Source organism: Tiliqua scincoides, chromosome 1, assembly GCF_035046505.1.
Source record: "Tiliqua scincoides isolate rTilSci1 chromosome 1, rTilSci1.hap2, whole genome shotgun sequence".
Classification (NCBI taxonomy): domain Eukaryota; kingdom Metazoa; phylum Chordata; class Lepidosauria; order Squamata; family Scincidae; genus Tiliqua; species Tiliqua scincoides.
The window spans coordinates 216199474-216217076 of record NC_089821.1 but is presented as its reverse complement, the minus strand read 5'-3'; the positions used below and the strand labels follow the sequence as shown (position 1 = coordinate 216217076).

At 42.5% G+C, this 17603-nt stretch overlaps 1 protein-coding gene across 1 annotated transcript in view; it reads left to right on the top strand.

Annotated features, from left to right (window-relative positions):
- Nucleotides 1-17603, top strand: part of SYNE1 (spectrin repeat containing nuclear envelope protein 1) — a 314290-nt gene that overhangs the window by 72202 nt on the left and 224485 nt on the right. The window contains 8 exon segments of the mRNA XM_066615722.1: nucleotides 200-355; nucleotides 1481-1772; nucleotides 2554-2726; nucleotides 4182-4491; nucleotides 10897-11061; nucleotides 12510-12866; nucleotides 14735-14871; nucleotides 16229-16406. Of these exon segments, the coding sequence (XP_066471819.1) occupies nucleotides 200-355; nucleotides 1481-1772; nucleotides 2554-2726; nucleotides 4182-4491; nucleotides 10897-11061; nucleotides 12510-12866; nucleotides 14735-14871; nucleotides 16229-16406 (1768 nt within the window).

Below are 17603 nucleotides of genomic sequence, written 5' to 3'. Positions count from 1 at the left end.
GTTTGACATGCCCTATTTAGATCCTTGTTGAGTATTTTTAGATAATTCATCGCTACATAGAAATATTTGCGTTTCAGCTTTCTTTCACTAGATACCAGATATCCAGACCAATTTCTTCTGAACAGAGTACAGTAGCTGATGAATTTATTCTGTGCATCTAGCAGCAAGTGTTACAGCTATGCTTGCGTTTTGCTTGCAGCTTTGAGGATCTGTGCAAGAACAGGAGTTTGTGGCTCCATGAAATGGAAGAAAGGATAAGCACAGAATTTGGGGGCCAGAGTAAACAGCACATTCCTGATAAGAAAAGTGAAGTACAGGAAATAGAATCATTTCTCGAAGAACTGCTGGTTGCAAGGTATAAAATCAACTTTTCTAAATATCCCATTTGGTTGCTAGCATTTTGGTGATATTGTAATAGCTCGGATGAAACAAAATTGTTTGCTTTAGGTCTATTTATATCACTACGAGATATATGAGAGAAAACTGTATATGAGAGAAAACTGTGAAATTAAATATTTATAGAAAGCAAGGAACTGTTGAGGGTTTCCATTTTGTTCTATCTCTAATCTTTTTGAATCAAAATTGTTTAGAAGCTAAGGGCATTTCACATTTTATCCTTAGAAAGGGTTCTTCCTGCACTATTGCCTGCCTTCACATCAATGATATTTTTTCAGTATCCCTGAAAAAAGCAGCTCAGTGAAAACTTTGTGAAATCCTATATTTAAAGCAGAGTTTGCTGTTTATATTTTTCATTCAGATACATTCGACTCTAGTTGTATTATCAGTACCCAACTAACACAATGTTTTCCCCTATGCTATTAATGAGCCACAATGCCAAATATGGGAATGATCTAGCAGTACTACAATTGCCATTTTTAGCATAATCTGTCATTGCGCATGCATGGACTCTGGCAGTGTGAAATCTAAAGACCGTTATTGTGTTTGTCTGAGAGTGAGACTATTGAGACTACTAAGAGTGTTGACTATATCGCCGCACTTTTTATATCACTGGTTTTTGCCACTACTCTTGTGTAATACAACTTCAGTGATATCATGCATGAATGTAGTAGAAATGCATGGATGTCATTTGACATTAATAGAGACAAACTCCTGGCATTCTAGCAAAAAGTACTCATGTAATTGATTTGCACATCAAATTCTCATTAAGCCATTCCTCCCCAACTTTGCATACACACAACAGGGACCAAATGTGTACACCTGTGGGCTGGGCAAAAATGGGTTAAGATCTGATGTTGTGGTGCAACAGTGTTTGCCTTACTGTTGTTTCACATAACAAATAACTATTATATTTATAATGATTATACATTTGCTTATGCATCCTTATGTCAAAGTGTTTCCGTTCACATTTGAGTCATATTTAATTTACCCCAGTGCTATGAATTATCCATAGTTTTCACAGTTATATTTTTATCTGCATTGCAGCAGTCATAGCTCAGCTACTTTTTAAACTTTCTTTTAGGGACTCCTTTGATAAACTTTCTCAGAAGGCACAGATTTTAAATGAGAAGGGATATAGTGCTGGAAGAGAAGTCCGGTTGGCTTCTCAGCATTTTACCACTTACCAAAACCTAGTCAAGTCAGTCAAAGAGAGGCTAAGGGCCTCTCAAATGGCCCTTCAAGAACACCAAGTGTTGGAAGAAGCTCTGCAAAGCATGTGGACCTGGGTGAAAGGTGTGCAAGAAAAACAGGCCTCTTCAGAATGCACTATTGGAAGTAAAGTTGTCTTAGAGAAACGTCTACTGCAAATTCAGGTAAAATAAAATGGTGCAACTGTTGCTGTCAGTACTGTTGGTATACAGAAGAGTTTTTCAGCTTTTGTCCCAGGATGTTTCCCAAGCTAAGGTGAAAACTGTTTGAACCTCTTCAGTGGTGGTGGTAATAATAATAATAATAATAATAATAAATAATAATAATAATAATAATAATAAAGAACAAACCAAAAACAAACAGAAGAACTTATCAAAACTGCAGAATTGCCCATTTATTCATTCTTGAATCCTTGAGGTACATGCCACTTGTGAACAAAAGGAGGGAGCATAAACAAGGAAGCATCAGAGTAATGCAAGAATAGGGTGGAGATGATCTCTAAGATGCACAGTGCATACGGTCCAAGCCAAATCGGGTTTTCTTAACTAACCTCTTGAATTGATCCCAGGAAGAAAAAGGAATCTACTGTAGGTTTCTGAAGCTTGTTGGCCCTTAGTAGGATCAACCAGCACAATACATAGTGATTTTGCTTCCACTGTTTTTGGACTACTGCTTATTATTGCTTTGCTGTTTATGATAATAGATGTTTTAAAGACTAGCTTATATTTTGCTGGTGACACTGTATCAGCGCTGGGGAATTTACATAGGATAGAGTTAGTAGTACTTCCGCGGAAAAGACTTTATGGACAATCACTTCTGATGTCAGCTTCTAGCCATACAAGGCAGCCTTACTCTATTGCAGAACTTGATGGATGGCTGTTTGATAGAAGACATTCTTCGTGTCTATAAATGAATTGGAAACTGTAAAATTCTTTTGCTTTGTAGGAAATTCTTTTAATGAAAGGTGAGGGAGAGGTTAAGTTAAACATGGCTATTGGCAAAGGTGAACAAGCCCTTAAAAGTACTAATGCAGAAGGACAGAAGGTGATAAAGAACCAACTGCAGACATTGAAAGATCTCTGGAGCAGCATTATGACTTCTTCAGTGAGTTGTCAGAGGTAATTTTTTTCAATTGTTGTTTATTATTACTATATCAAAATATAGTAATTTTCTACACTGAGAACACCTTACTTTGTGTTTTGCTCAATTAGTTCATTTTTTCTTGTCCAAATATATGCACAATCACTCCTAGGACATATGCATGGAGAAACAGAATTGTGAACAGGCTATACGCAGATTATGGCAACTTGAACAAAGTACTCCTATAATCAAGAAAACGGTTAATAAAGTCCGTGTTCTTTCTCTCAAGTAGACAATGGGCTGGAGCTTTTCATATATAGAAGAAAAGTAATGTGTTAACCAATTCTCAGTCTGTACTGTTAAGCATACTTCACTTGCCATTGTGATGTTTACTGAAATCAGTATATCATTGAAAAATGTACTGCTGTCCATTTCTGCTAATGTTATAAGCGTTTTCTTCTGGTTCACAATTGTTTGTGTCTCCTGGCAGGGGAAAAGAAAAAAAAAGGCACTTATTTTCTGAAACACAGTTAACTGACAAGCAGCCCAATCCTAACCTGCCCTGGAGCAGGCAGGCCGGCTGGCCTGCACTGCATCCAGAGCAGTAAGCAATATGGCAGCAGGGCAAATGAGGCTACTTGGATCTGCGTCACCTAAAGAGGTGGTGCAGATCCGAGCAGCCTGAGCATCCCCATTCTGCCCTCTCCCTGCCCCTTGAAATAAATTGCTGTTGGGCTTACCACTGGTGGCTAGTGGTTTTTACCCCTTGTGAAGATGGAGGATATAAGCACAAACACCCTATGACAGTGGTTCTCAAACTCTCTGGGAGAGTTTGAGAGCCAGTAAGTCTTTGCAGGGGCAGGGGGAGGAGGCAGCTGGGGCGGGGGGAAGGCAGCGGCGCAATCCCCAGGATCGCGCTGCTCAGGGGGCTGCAGGTGCTTGGGGGCACTTACCCAAGCCTCCTGCAGCCTCCCTGGGGTGCGGGGAGCCTGGCGTGACTTCTAGCAGGGCTCCCCGCAGCAGGGAAAGTGGATGCGGAGTGATCGCGCTCCACTTCCGCTTTAGCGGGGACACTCAGCCCTCTGAGCGGTGCAATCCTGGAGATTGCACTGCTGCCTTCCCCCCGCCTCTAGGCTGCCCCTGCCCCTTAAGGGGGCAGAGACCAGGGTCCTCAGGCTGGGGCATCACAACGCCCCAGTTTGAATAGCACTGCCCTATGAAACTATTCCGTAGTCAGTAGGCTATAGAAATTGTGCCAGTTTGGGCTGATGAAATGTTGGAAGTATTTGTTAAACATTCCAATATCATCTTTGGATATGAAACGTGAACTTGGTGAAATTATGCTATAGAATTCTCCCAAGCCAACCAGAGATTCATGGCAGTAATTTCAGAGTGATTTGTGTGCATAGCTCTTGGATATTTTACTGCATCCCAATTCCCTTCTCTTAAGACTTGCAGGATTTTGATCTCATTGTGTGTTTCTTTAATGTAAGCTTGCTGGAGTCTGTGATTAATCAATGGAATGACTATCTGGAAAGGAAAGGTCAGCTAGACCAGTGGTTGGAATCAGTAGACCACAAAGTGGATCAGCCTTTGGAGCCTCAGAATGGCTTGAAAGAGAAATTTTCTCAGCTGGACTATTTCCAAGTTGTTGTTTCAGAAGTGGAAGATCATTCTAATGACCTGCACCAGCTCTTGGGGAAAGCAAGAGAACTGTATGAGAAAACAGAGGACAATTCTTTCAGGGAAGATGCTCAAGAGGAGCTGAAAACACAGTTCAATGATATATCAGCTGTGATCAAGGTAAATGTTTTACTCAATGAAGTCTTGCAATTGCAACACAGTGGTGCTAATTTTAACCAGTTTAACTAACAGTTATATGAACTGAGCGGTGAGGGGCTGCTGTAGAATAGCCCCATTGCAGGGCCACTTCCTTTACTCGGGAGAAGGGGATAAACTTCCCCTTCTCCTGAGGAGGCAACCACAGCTGCCTGGGGTATGGTGGAGGCCACGGTAGCCATTTCACTGGTGTGGCAGCCCTATACTCTGGGCAGCTCAGGATTGGACTGTAAGGCTAAAATTCCTCTTTCTAGTGACATGCTTTGATAATGCCCAAAGCATCAAATAGTAGACCTGTAAACAGTAGACCTGTAAACAGTAAACAGTGGTATACTAGTAGATTTTGCAATGCAGGAGCTTGTCACAGCACACCCCATAGTTCTGTCACTATGACTTTGCCTTCGGGACAGAACCCAGAATGTAACTACCTGAGATCAACTCATGTCACTCTTCATCAATTTTTAAAATAATGTTTTTCCTCCACTCTGTTGAAATTTGGTATGAAGATGGCAGGTACTTTTAGTGTAGCTTCAGTGATTCTAGGATCATGACACGGAATTTAAAAAATGGTCAAGCTTGTGTTTTTACCTCACCAATTTAAAAATAAGTTTATGGGTTACTTTCCATTTAACCTAAACCACAATGCTGAAAGTTTTTTTAATGTCACTGGTGAGTGGAGTAGTAGCTCATTATATCTGCAATATCGGTATCAGCTTGGACTATCAGAGAACTCAGGCTGAAATAAGATTTCTTGAAATAAGAATTGAATCTCTCAATTCTGTCTAGCAGTCAATTCATATGGAACAATTTTATAGAATTTCCCTTTCATAATAATTTGAAATGTCAGGAAAAAAATTATTAAAATTATAAATGGGAAAAGGGTACAGTCTATAAAACCACAGTAGTTATTTATCTACAAACTTACTTGTGACTATTTTCTGTGGTTTCAAGCAAGACTTCACTGTATTGAGTTCCAGAAAGAAATGTGGTTCATTCATCTGGAATTCCTCCTTGGGATACAAGGAGACCATGGGAGAGCTGAACAACTTTGCCAACTTGTAATGGAAGGGAGGAAGGAGGTATGGAGGAAAAGATGTTTTTGATTCATCATGTGCTGTATATTTACTGCACTAAAAGGTCTGATCTGTTATGAGACACTCTTACGTGTCGATACTGTATCATGGATGCCTCTGTACTACTGTATAGAGAACCATGTTCTGGAACTTATATATCTCTGAATCATAAACTTAGTCATGCTTTCTGCATTGCTCGTGTTCACATTTATTATATTAAGAATATTTATACAGGGTATCTGGTATGCGTTCCTGCCCTCCCCTGCGGTTACAGGAAACAGCAAATATGAGGAACTACCTCATGAGACCTCCCCCAGTGCCCATTTATTAATTTAAAAGCTTACAGTGCTTTTTTTTCCTTCCTTAAATTTAATGCTTTAAGCATACAGTTTTACAGAGCTTTTCAAGCTATCTCCCAGCAACCAGAAAATAAAACTTGAAGCAGGTCAATAGGAAGCAACCTTAGAACTTCCTGTTGACCTTCTTTGAGTTTTTTCAAGTGTTCTGGCTGCAGGAACACTTGAAAAAGCTTACAGCACTAACGTCACTTCTTGACTTCCTGAGTCAGGAACTCTTAGGGGACCTGGCTGCAGTTGTCCCATGGGACCAGGATCTCTTCTGGAGCCCTAATAGGGCTACCACTACCACAGCCAGGTAATATGATACCTGTTCCTGGAGACGAGTTCCTATGGACCACAGCTCCCGCCTTCAGATCTGCTTTCAGCTATGGCATTGTCAGCAGCTGGTCCCAGCGAACCATGCATGGGTCTTGCAAAGCCAAGGATCCTGGAGACCTTCCTGGTGCATGCTGGACATTGGTCTCCTCAACTCGAGTTGGTTTGCCAAGAGTCCTGGGCAAGGCTCTCAGAATTTGGAAATGAGCTTCTAAAGCCCACAAAACCAGAAATGCGAAAAACTGGTTTGTTTTTTTTAAGTGTTATGGCTGCCAGGAGGTTTAAGGAAGAAAAAAATGTGCGGTAAGCTTTTAAATTACTAAATGGGGGGGGGGGCATGTGGGGATGGTTCCCCGTATCCATGGATAAGTAAAACCGCGGATACGGGAGCCCCGTATACCACTTTTCAACAGACTAATTCACAAAGCGATTGACATAGAAATCAATCAATCAATGGTTTCCTGTCCTCAAAGGGCTTACACTCTTTAAAAAAATACAAAAGAGATATCAGCAACAGCCACTGGAAAAGACACCATGCTGGAGTGAAGAGGAATAGTTGCTCTCCCTCTGTTAAATAAAAGAGGACACCACTTTAAAAGGTTCGTCTTTGCCCAGTTAGCAGGAGACATACATGGAGAAAAGAGCATTCATATGCAGTCTCTGCTCCAGCCACACAGATCAGGCCTGCCCATGTCCTCTGGTGAATCTTCTGCTTTTAGCAGTAGGGTGGGGGGGGGAAGCAATTACTTAGTAGGGGCGCCTGGCACCCCAAGCCATTAGCTCCACCCATGCAGTTCCCATTCAGGAACTGAATGCACTCTGCGCTCTGATCCACTTCTTGCTTACATTGAGCCAGAAACAAGAGAATTGAAGCAGTGGCAACTCACCTCTTCCTTTAGTGCTGTTGCTGTGAATAAGCAATTTTTGTGGAGGGACTGGAGGAGAAAGTAGGGGACTGCTGCTGCAACCTGCTTCCAGTTGCTCCCTTTTCAGGTGAGCAGTTACACCACCATTTCCAGGTTGGGTGTTTGCCTCGTCATCTCTTTGCCTAGTCCAGCAAAGTAGCAGTGAGTGTCCAGGTGCAGCAGCAGACACTGCTGCCACCACTTCCTTCTTCTTCTACCCCATTTTTTTCTTCTCTAGAACATGTTTGAAGAGAAGGGAAGACATTATCAATAGCTAACCTCCCCTTCATACACTCTCTTATTTCGATGACATTTCAGAACTTTCAAGAGAAGTTCTTGAAAGAAGGAGAGAGGAAGAGAAGGGGGAGGAGCTAGGAATTAAGGGGTGCATGCTGGCATGTGATGGTAACAAGACACATGTGGTCGTGGTGATGGAGTGAGCAGTGATATGTGATGGTGGTGCAGCAGTTGAACTTGGCACCACTCCACTTGATTGCTTACTTTGGGCCAGTCCTACATTGACCCAATCCTGCCATTCCTCCTGAAAGTATAGCCTGAATTAGTTGTACTGCCCAGCTCAAAAATATTGCAATTTTCAAAAGTAATTTCAACTGAAAATAGAAGAAATGAGCAATAGTAAAAAGACTTGCTTCTGGGTTGAATGCAAAGGATTTTTTCTAAGTTCCTGAAGTATAAGCGAGATATGTCTTAGCTTCTTTTCAGAAAACTTAATTACACCACTGCAAGTGCCTTAGTTTACCTTATACCAATTGCATGTCTTACATTTAAATTTGTCACATAGACTAGTCAAATATCTGAAACGTGGAAAGTTTAAGGTATTTCTGAAAAATTGGTGGCAACCAAGTATTTCTTAAGGGAAAAGATCCACTGAATTCAGAGATCTAATAGAGGCCCAGCAGAGGTGTATACCACAAATTAATTCAGAGTAATTAATTACCGCAATTAATTCAGAGTAATAAAGGCCCAGCAGAGGTGTATACCGCAAAGAAAGAAGGGTTCCACTAAATCCAGGAGGGTGCCCGCATGGCTAACCAGCCAAGTTAGAGAGGCTGTGAAGGGCAAGGAAGCTTCCTTCCGTAAATGGAAGTCTTGCCCTAATGAGGAGAATAAAAAGGAACATAAACTGTGGCAAAAGAAATGTAAGAAAGTGACACGGGAGGCCAAGCGAGATTATGAGGAACGCATGGCCAGCAACATTAAGGGGAATAATAAAAGCTTCTTCAAATATGTCAGAAGCAGGAAACCCGCCAGAGAAGCGGTTGGCCCTCTGGATGGTGAGGGAGGGAAAGGGGAGATAAAAGGAGACTTAGAGATGGCAGAGAAATTAAATGAGTTCTTTGCATCTGTCTTCACGGCAGAAGACCTCGGGCAGATACCGCTGCCCGAACGGCCCCTCCTAACCGAGGAGTTAAGTCAGATAGAGGTTAAAAGAGAAGATGTTTCAGACCTCATTGATAAATTAAAGATCAATAAGTCACCGGGCCCTGATGGCATCCACCCAAGGGTTATTAAGGAATTGAAGAATGAAGTTGCAGACCTCTTGACTAAGGTATGCAACTTGTCCCTCAAAACGGCCATGGTGCCAGAAGATTGGAGGATAGCAAATGTCACGCCTATTTTTAAAAAGGGAAAGAGGGGGGACCCGGGAAACTATAGGCCGGTCAGCCTAACATCCATACCGGGTAAGATGGTGGAATGCCTCATCAGATAGGATCTCAAAACACATAGACGAACAGGCCTTGCTGAGGGAGAGTCAGCATGGCTTCTGTAAGGGTAGGTCTTGCCTCACGAACCTTATAGAATTCTTTGAAAAGGTCAACAGGCATGTGGATGCGGGAGAACCCGTGGACATTATATATCTGGACTTTCAGAAGGCATTTGACACGGTCCCTCACCAAAGGCTACTGAAAAAACTCCACAGTCAGGGAATTAGAGGACAGGTCCTCTCGTGGATTGAGAACTGGTTGGAGGCCAGGAAGCAGAGAGTGGGTGTCAATGGGCAATTTTCACAATGGAGAGAGGTGAAAAGCGGTGTGCCCCAAGGATCTGTCCTGGGACCGGTGCTTTTCAACCTCTTCATAAATGATCTGGAGACAGGGTTGAGCAGTGAAGTGGCTAAGTTTGCAGACGACACCAAACTTTTCCGAGTGGTAAAGACCAGAAGTGATTGTGAGGAGCTCCAGAAGGATCTCTCCAGACTGGCAGAATGGGCAGCAAAATGGCAGATGCGCTTCAATGTCAGTAAGTGTAAAGTCATGTACATTGGGGCAAAAAATCAAAACTTTAGATATAGGCTGATGGGTTCTGAGCTGTCTGTGACAGATCAGGAGAGAGATCTTGGGGTGGTGGTGGACAGGTCGATGAAAGTGTCGACCCAATGTGCGGCGGCAGTGAAGAAGGCCAATTCTATGCTTGGGATCATTAGGAAGGGTATTGAGAACAAAACGGCTAGTATTATAATGCCGTTGTACAAATCTATGGTCAGGCCACACCTGGAGTATTGTGTCCAGTTCTGGTCGCCGCATCTCAAAAAAGACATAGTGGAAAAGGAAAAGTTGCAAAAGAGAGCGACTAAGATGATTACGGGGCTGGGGCACCTTCCTTATGAGGAAAGGCTATGGCGTTTGGGCCTCTTCAGCCTAGAAAAGAGACGCCTGAGGGGGGACATGATTGAGACATACAAAATTATGCAGGGAATGGACAGAGTGGATAGAGAGATGCTCTTTACACTCTCACATAATACCAGAACCAGGGGACATCCACTAAAATTGAGTGTTGGGCGGGTTAGGACAGACAAAAGAAAATATTTCTTTACTCAGCGTGTGCTCGGTCTGTGGAACTCCTTGCCACAGGATGTGGTGCTGGCGTCTAGCCTAGACACCTTTAAAAAGGGATTGGACAAGTTTCTGGAGGAAAAATCCATTATGGGGTACAAGCCATGATGTGTATGCGGAACCTCCTGATTTTAGAAATGGGTTATGTCAGAATGCCAGATGCAGGGGAGGGCACCAGGATGAGGTCTCTTGTTATCTGGTGTGCTCCCTGGGGCATTTGGTGGGCCGCTGTGAGGTACAGGAAGCTGGACTAGATGGGCCTGTGGCCTGATCCAGTGGGGCTGTTCTTATGTTCTTATGTTCTAATAAGATGCCAAATTTTATACCCCTTAGTTTGGCTACCATCATGGCACATGTACCCCACATTCAAAAGCAAATTCACATACCTAGCCTATACATGTCTACTCAGAAGTTAGTCCCATTATAGTCAGTGGGGTTTACTTCCATGTAAGTGTGGATAGGATTGCAGCCTTAGGCTAGTTACAGTACAAGTTGTGGATTAAAGGACTGTGATCCCATTTCAGTCAATGGTATCAAATTCATTCAGAAGCTACAATAAAATCAGTAGAACATCTTTTTTTCCTGTTTGGAAAAGTTCCCATTTTTCCTATTCCAGAGAAACAGATTGTCAAGGCAAGCTATTAATGCCATACGTGGGTTAAAAGTGAAAATGGCAAGGATCCCAGAAGTTTTCTCAAAAATGGAACACTGGAAATAAAGAGATAGCTGCCTCTGCAATCAGTATGAAAATTTGTTATCTTGGGCAGAGGTCAAGCAAACCTTGAGGCCATCTACAGAAGTAAAACCTAAGCTTACTATTCCTTGAACACTATAATGAATATATTCTCTTTATGACTTGCAGGAAAAAATGAGAAAGGTAGAAGATATCGTCAAAGACCATTTGCTGTACCTCGATGCAGTACATGAATTTACTGATTGGCTTCATTCAGCAAAAGAGGAGCTTCACCGCTGGTCAGATGCATCAGGGAATTCATCAGCCATCCAGAAAAAGCTGGCCAAAATTAACGTGAGAAATTTTACTGCTGTGGCTTTACTATATAGTATCTGTATTAAGATGGGGCCCAGTGAGTGATAAGAATAAGAAAACACTGCTTCCCTTTATTTATATTTTAGATTCAACTGAGAATACATGCTAGTTCAAGTTCGGTTCACAGGTGCTTCCCTCATGTGCTAAGCAGGGACGCATGCATATCCCCTATTTGTTCCAAAAATGAGTGAGGATTTGTGATTGATTGATTGATTGATGCCATCACTCAAAAAGTGACCACTTTTGCTGCTTCCTCTTCCTCTTGTCCCAAGGCATTCAGAAGCTTATCTTGGGATGGGGGGGTGATATCAAAGGAGAAGGCTGCAGCCTTTGAGAATGTCTTTCTTTTTTTTTTCCCTACCGGGGACTGGGCTGTAACTTTAAGTCCTAGTATCCCCACTGGAAAATAATATTCCAAGTGCCATTTCTAGCAAAACAGAGGGTCTAGTTGAACATAGCAGAGCCTTCCCCTTGCTGAGAATGATATGGAGCGTCACTTTCCCACTGGAGATGGCGAGGAAAAGAGACTCTGTTAGAATTTGTGGCCCCTCAGCTGACTTCTTTACTACAGTTGCTTCCTCCTGCCCCAGTTTCTAAGTGGGACAGGGGGAAGAGCTGGGACAGCTGTAGAGGCTGCTCTCAGCCCCATTTGCCTGTTCTCATCTATGAGCAGGGCTGTTTTCATTCCAGCCTGCTCCCAAGAATTGAAGCTGGGTTAGTTGGTTGTTTTGCTTATTATACCCTACTGCTAACACGTATATTTAAAGGAAATCAAAACTTTGGCTTGCACCCAGCATTAATCCAATAGAATCAGGTACCCAGAATCAACAGTTGTCAAATAGCAAACTTTTTCTGATGGAACCAGTATATGTGGCGCAAGGCAATTTGCAATTCTGTAGTTGGAAATGACATCTATGCATCTTACCCAAAACAAGGCATAATTATAAGGACCTGTAAAGGAAAAAAAGGTGCTTTTCCTTTGGAAAAGGTGATATTAAATACTGTAGTGGACAGAATTCCAAAGTGATGCATTGCCTGTTGCTTTGTCTGACTTTATAAGGCAGTTCACTATACCAACACGTTAGTCCTCCTTATGAAAGAGATCGTATCCCATATTAATGTTAAACGTGTTTGTGTTTTCCAGAAAAATATTCCTATTTTAGTTTCTGAACATCTCTATAACTTTATTGTGCAACTTTGTGCTGCGTGTTGTTCTGTTAGTTCCTGCTGTGCTATTTCAACCTTTCACTTGCAAGTTAGTGTAGGACTGGTGTGCAGAGTATTTGGGAGGGGTGAACGCCCGCTTCATAGTTGGCTGTAGAGTGGGTCTGTGGAACTTGCTGTGTAGAATGCTGCCCGGTGTGTGCCGTTATCCAGCTGTAGTGAATCACAGCCATTTCAGTTACCATGGCGACATTCCATTGCAGGAGCTGATAGATTCCAGACAGACTGGTGAGAGCCGCCTAAACAGAGTGCAGACGCTGGCTCCTGCAGTGAAGGAGAACACAACTGCTCAGGGGTGCAAGCACATCGACTCTGAAATGCAGGCCCTTCAGTCGGACTGGAAGCAGTGGGAAGAGAGTGTGTTCCAAACACGAAACAGCTTGGAGGAACTGGTGAGCCAAATGGCCTTGTCGGAACAAGAGTTCACCACGCAGGCTGCTCAGCTGGAGGAGGCCCTGCAGCACTTCAGCATGCTTCTTGCAACTTGGGCTGAAAGGCTGACTCCTCTGGACAGCAAGCACACAGACAAAGAGGTTGTGGAATGCTGGCATCGGGAAAAGGTAAGACGGTTTTGTTTTTGTTTTTAGTATTTTCTTAAAGACAGGAACAACAGTGCTGCTCACAGACAAAAGAATACAATATGCACTCTTAATTGCATCAGAAAAGTTATATTAAAAGTGCTGGCACCATCTCTAGAGAAACTGTAGATGTTAGTCATTCTCTGGAGTGATTTCAGGGCCTCCTGTGGGAACAGCACACATGTTGCATTAAGTTGCTCAATCTTTGTAACTCTGAAATTGGGGCCTCTGAGCAGAGACAAAAGTAGGGCCCATGAGCTGTGAGCATTTCACCTAACTCCTCCAGTTGTTCAGATGTTTCAGTAATTCATCACAGCAACAATTAGGCAAACAGGAAAATTGAGCTATTGGGCAAGGCAGAAAAACACGCCTAAAATTTACTTTTGTTTCACCATCTGTGCACTAATTTGTCTCAAGGGATTTAAGTAATCAATATCCGTATTGATCTTGGACTCAAAGTTTTCTGCAAGGTTTCCTGCAGATATTTGTCAGAATGCATACACACTGACCCCAAACCAATTTTTGCATCCTTCTGATTTAAGAGTTTGGAGTTACTCCATTCTCAAATTTCATTTAAGAATACAACTGCTTATAAACCTAGAATTTGGGCCCATGTGCTACATATTATGTCCCACCTTTATTCCACTATTAAGACGGATTATTGGGCAGGGAATTAATCGGCCCACTTTGCACCCATGTAAAGCTCGTTATTGTGGTAATATTCTTGTTTGTAGCAAAGAAAAGCTAATTCCTTTGAGTCCAATTCAGAGATAGTTTGAACCAACCAAATTTCAGTGAATTGGTATTCTGAAACACCACTAACCATCACCATCCAGAGACCTTAGTGATATATCATCACCAAATACCAAGGTGTCAGGCCTTGGCATAACTTCAACCCAGGCTATTGTTAGGGCATTCAGTAACATAGCCTGCAAATAAGGATTAAAAAAGCCAGAAACAGGAAACAGGGTCAAGGCTGTCTAGGGTCAAGTACTAGATTGGATAGGTGATGACCAAAAGGCCAGGGGCAGAAAGTGTCATCAAGTCCGAACTGAGGTCTACAGGCATGCCCCAGTATCTGTGGGGATTCCTTTCTGATACCCCCTACAGATATGTGCATCTACGAATACGGGGGATGCCTTCCCCCCATCCTCTGGAGGCAAGGGGAGCTCTACTCCCTCTGGGGCTTCCCTGGCCCTTATAATGTCTTTTAAAATAATTAAAATGTCGCTTCTTGTTCCCCGCTTCTCTCAAAAACCAGGTAGTTACTTTTTTCACTTAATCATTCTGAGTTCGGCAGAGGCTATGGGTTGACACGCACAGTCTCTTTTGGGCTCAGAAGACCTTCTGGAGGCAATGGGAGCAAGCTCTAAAGAAGACAAATAGAGGAAAGGCAAGGCAGGATGAGGGAGTGCATGAGTCACTTGTTCTGAGTATCTGGGACTGGAACAAGTGTTATTTAGAGCTAGTTAGGCCCCTATTGGTTCCTTAGGCCACATGGGCTCAAGAGGAATAGTCCTGGCCCTAGTCATTATGGTATGTGTAGCTGGGGGGGGGGGGAAGTGCTTCCAGAATCCACCCCATTCCGACTCCTGCCCATTTCCCTCTCTGTCCAGCTAAAACATGCACTCTGTTGTCCCTACTGCTTCATGTAGGCTGGTGGGGGATTGGACTGAGGCATTAGTAGATTAGCTTACATACTAAAGTGATCAAGCCTTGCTTGTATATGTAAACAAACGGTAAAGGGTAAACCAAAAGATTGTTACATGTATCCAAGTAATGAATAATGTAAAGTTCTTATAGGCAAATGTATATTATATTTTTTGGGGATATTATTTTGTTCCTATTAGGAGACCTTGGATGCTCTAACCAAGGCAGAGCAAATGAGTGATGATATCAAGACTCAACTGAATGACCTTTGTCGGTTCTCCAAAGACTTGAGTACCTATTCTGGAAAAGTATCACATTTAATTACGGAATACAACAGGTAAGTTTTCATTTCATAGAACCAGGGCTTTTTTTCTAATGGAACGCGGGGGGACGGAATTCCGGCACCTTTTTGCAGGGGCCCCTCCCCGTCGGAGGCATTCCAGGAGGGCGGGGAGCAAAACAGAGGCAGAATAGACAGGCGCTGGATTGGACTCTAAGGCTACCATCCTATCCACAGTAAGCCCCATTCACTAAAGTGGACTTGTGAGTAGACATGCATAGGATTGGGGTCTTAGGCTGTAATCCTAGGCACTTTCCTGGGAGTAAGCTCCATTGACTAGAACGAGACTTACTTCAGAGTAGACATACCTGGGATAGGGCTCTTAATCCTGGCAGAGATATATATCTGCACCCTTTTTCACATGCTAAGGGCAGGTGAAAAGGGATTCTACGTGTGTACAACATGCTGTCCAGCCTTGCCAGAGATCTTCCTCGTCCTTCCCCCACAAGCATGGCCTCCGCCAGCCAGCGTTTGCAGCTCCTCTCCAGCAATGCACAGCAGCTGCTCAGGGCAGCAGAGAACATACAATTGCATGCCAAGCGCCTTCCCAAAGACACAGAGTATTCTGATACCTGAATTAGACCATATTTAATCGCTTGTTTGCAAAAATAGCTGTTTCTATGTGCACCTAAGGACCCCTCTCATGTAAGAATTCCTTTTTTGTTCTTACTCCCACAGTTGCTTAGAGTAATTTTACTACATGGAACTCATGTAAGCCATTTTTTGGAATCCATTCACTGCTTCCTCTCCTCAAAGTAGTGCCACACTACATACTACATGCTACAAGTGCACCTGTACAGTATTTTTCCCCATGTGTAGAAAAAGTAGCTAGGGGGAAGGGGATGTGGAGATTGACAGCCCAATCCTATGCATGTCTACTCAGAAGTAAGTTCATCTTTAGGGGGGAAGCACATAAAAATATTTTATTTCTCCAAAAAAAAAAAAAAGGTTTATAAATAAATAAATAAAAGTTGTGAGTTGTGAGTTCCTGCACCTTTTTTTCACAAAAAAGCACTGCACGGAACCAATAAACAGTACTCTGTGTACATTTATGAATTCAGATATGTGAATTGTTCTTTGAATGCTACATTTCATAGCAAATTAAAATGTTGTGAAAGCACCAAGAACTAGATTATCCCCTAAGACACTATTTGTGCAAATAAAGAAAATGCAGCTGGTTTTCTTTGTGCTCTGGCCCAGTCCACAACAGCAGGGCATTTTTTTTTGTTCTAGAAAGCATTTTTATGTTAATTTTAGTATCATATTGGATATGAATATCTACCTCAATATCTACCTCATTCTGTCTAACATAATCCAATCTGTGTTTTTATTTGTCTAACATGGTACTCCAAAGTCTGTGTCTACAAGCTGCAAAGGGTTGCCACAGTAAAGAGCAAGCTTTACAGCAGAGGTTCAGAGCAGCCTTCAGGGATTTCCAGCAGTGGTTGGTCAATTCAAAAATCACTACTGCTAAATGTTTCGATGTACCTCAAAATGTCAATGAAGCTGCAGCCAATATCCAGAAAATACAGGTAACTTCTACTAGACTGATTCAACAATTTAAAGTGGAAATAAAATCCACTTAAAATAGCGTGTTTCTGCTTAACAATGTTCCTTGTTAATTTGTGTGCAAGGAATTTGAAATTAAAACCATAACCCACTCTGTGGCGCTTAGCAAAGAATTAATTTTTAACAATACATCAAGGCAGTTGCAAATAACTTGTGATTAAAAAATGAAGTATCCTGTCCTGCAGGAAATATTTCCTTTGTAAATTAAAGTTGTACAGTTGAGGCATCTCTGTTTGTAAATACAATGAACAATATTAAGCAGTATGTATGTTTTCTGCAATCTGTTGATGTGCTACAATAAATAGATTTATGGTGCAATCCTGTATCAAAGTTGCACCAACATCACTGCTATGTCAGCACAACAGCACATGTTGGTGAAACATCAGTATTATCACAAGTCCATCTAGCACAAGGAGGGGGGAACACAAGAGCCCATGCAACCTCATGCTGGTGCAGCCCTTTCAGTATCTCCAGTAAAGTCCATGGAGACCCTAACACAGCTCATCAATTGTGGGTTGGCAGCCTGATGTCAACCCAGTGTTTGCTTGACGCTGGCTCAACGTTAGCCCAATGTACAGTGAGTCAGTCCCCATCACTTACTCAGCCCTAATGCCAGTGGTCAAAGAAGCACTGCCAGAGTGATTTAACCAGGGGGCAGTGGCAAGTACAGCTCCACTGAGCAGCCACCATTGGGATGATGGCCCTTCCTTATCCCTCCTACATAACCATTCCATTTCAGGGTTTATGGTGTTGGTCTCTGCACCAATATCAGAGGTACATCAGTGCATCATTGCAGCCATGTCCATGGAGCAGCTGTCAGCAGAACTGAGGCTATAATGGCAGGATTGTCACTGTGCTGGTACAGCTGTCATATTGTTCTCATAGCTAAGGGCATTCACAGTATCCTATTCAACTCACATAGGCATTTTAGAAGTATAGGATTGCACCATTGTTTATTCTTAATTGATTAGGTCAGGAGTTACACATCTCTGTCTTAGCAAAGAATCTCCCTAATTCAATTGTTCTCTTTCACTAGTGTTATTTTTGGGGGTGGGAATGGGAGGTAGCCTTAAGCCCAGAACCTTCCCTTGAATTCACATGGTTACCTTTTTCATTGGCCAAATAAATAAATGAGCGAATGGACAGCTAATCCAATGCTC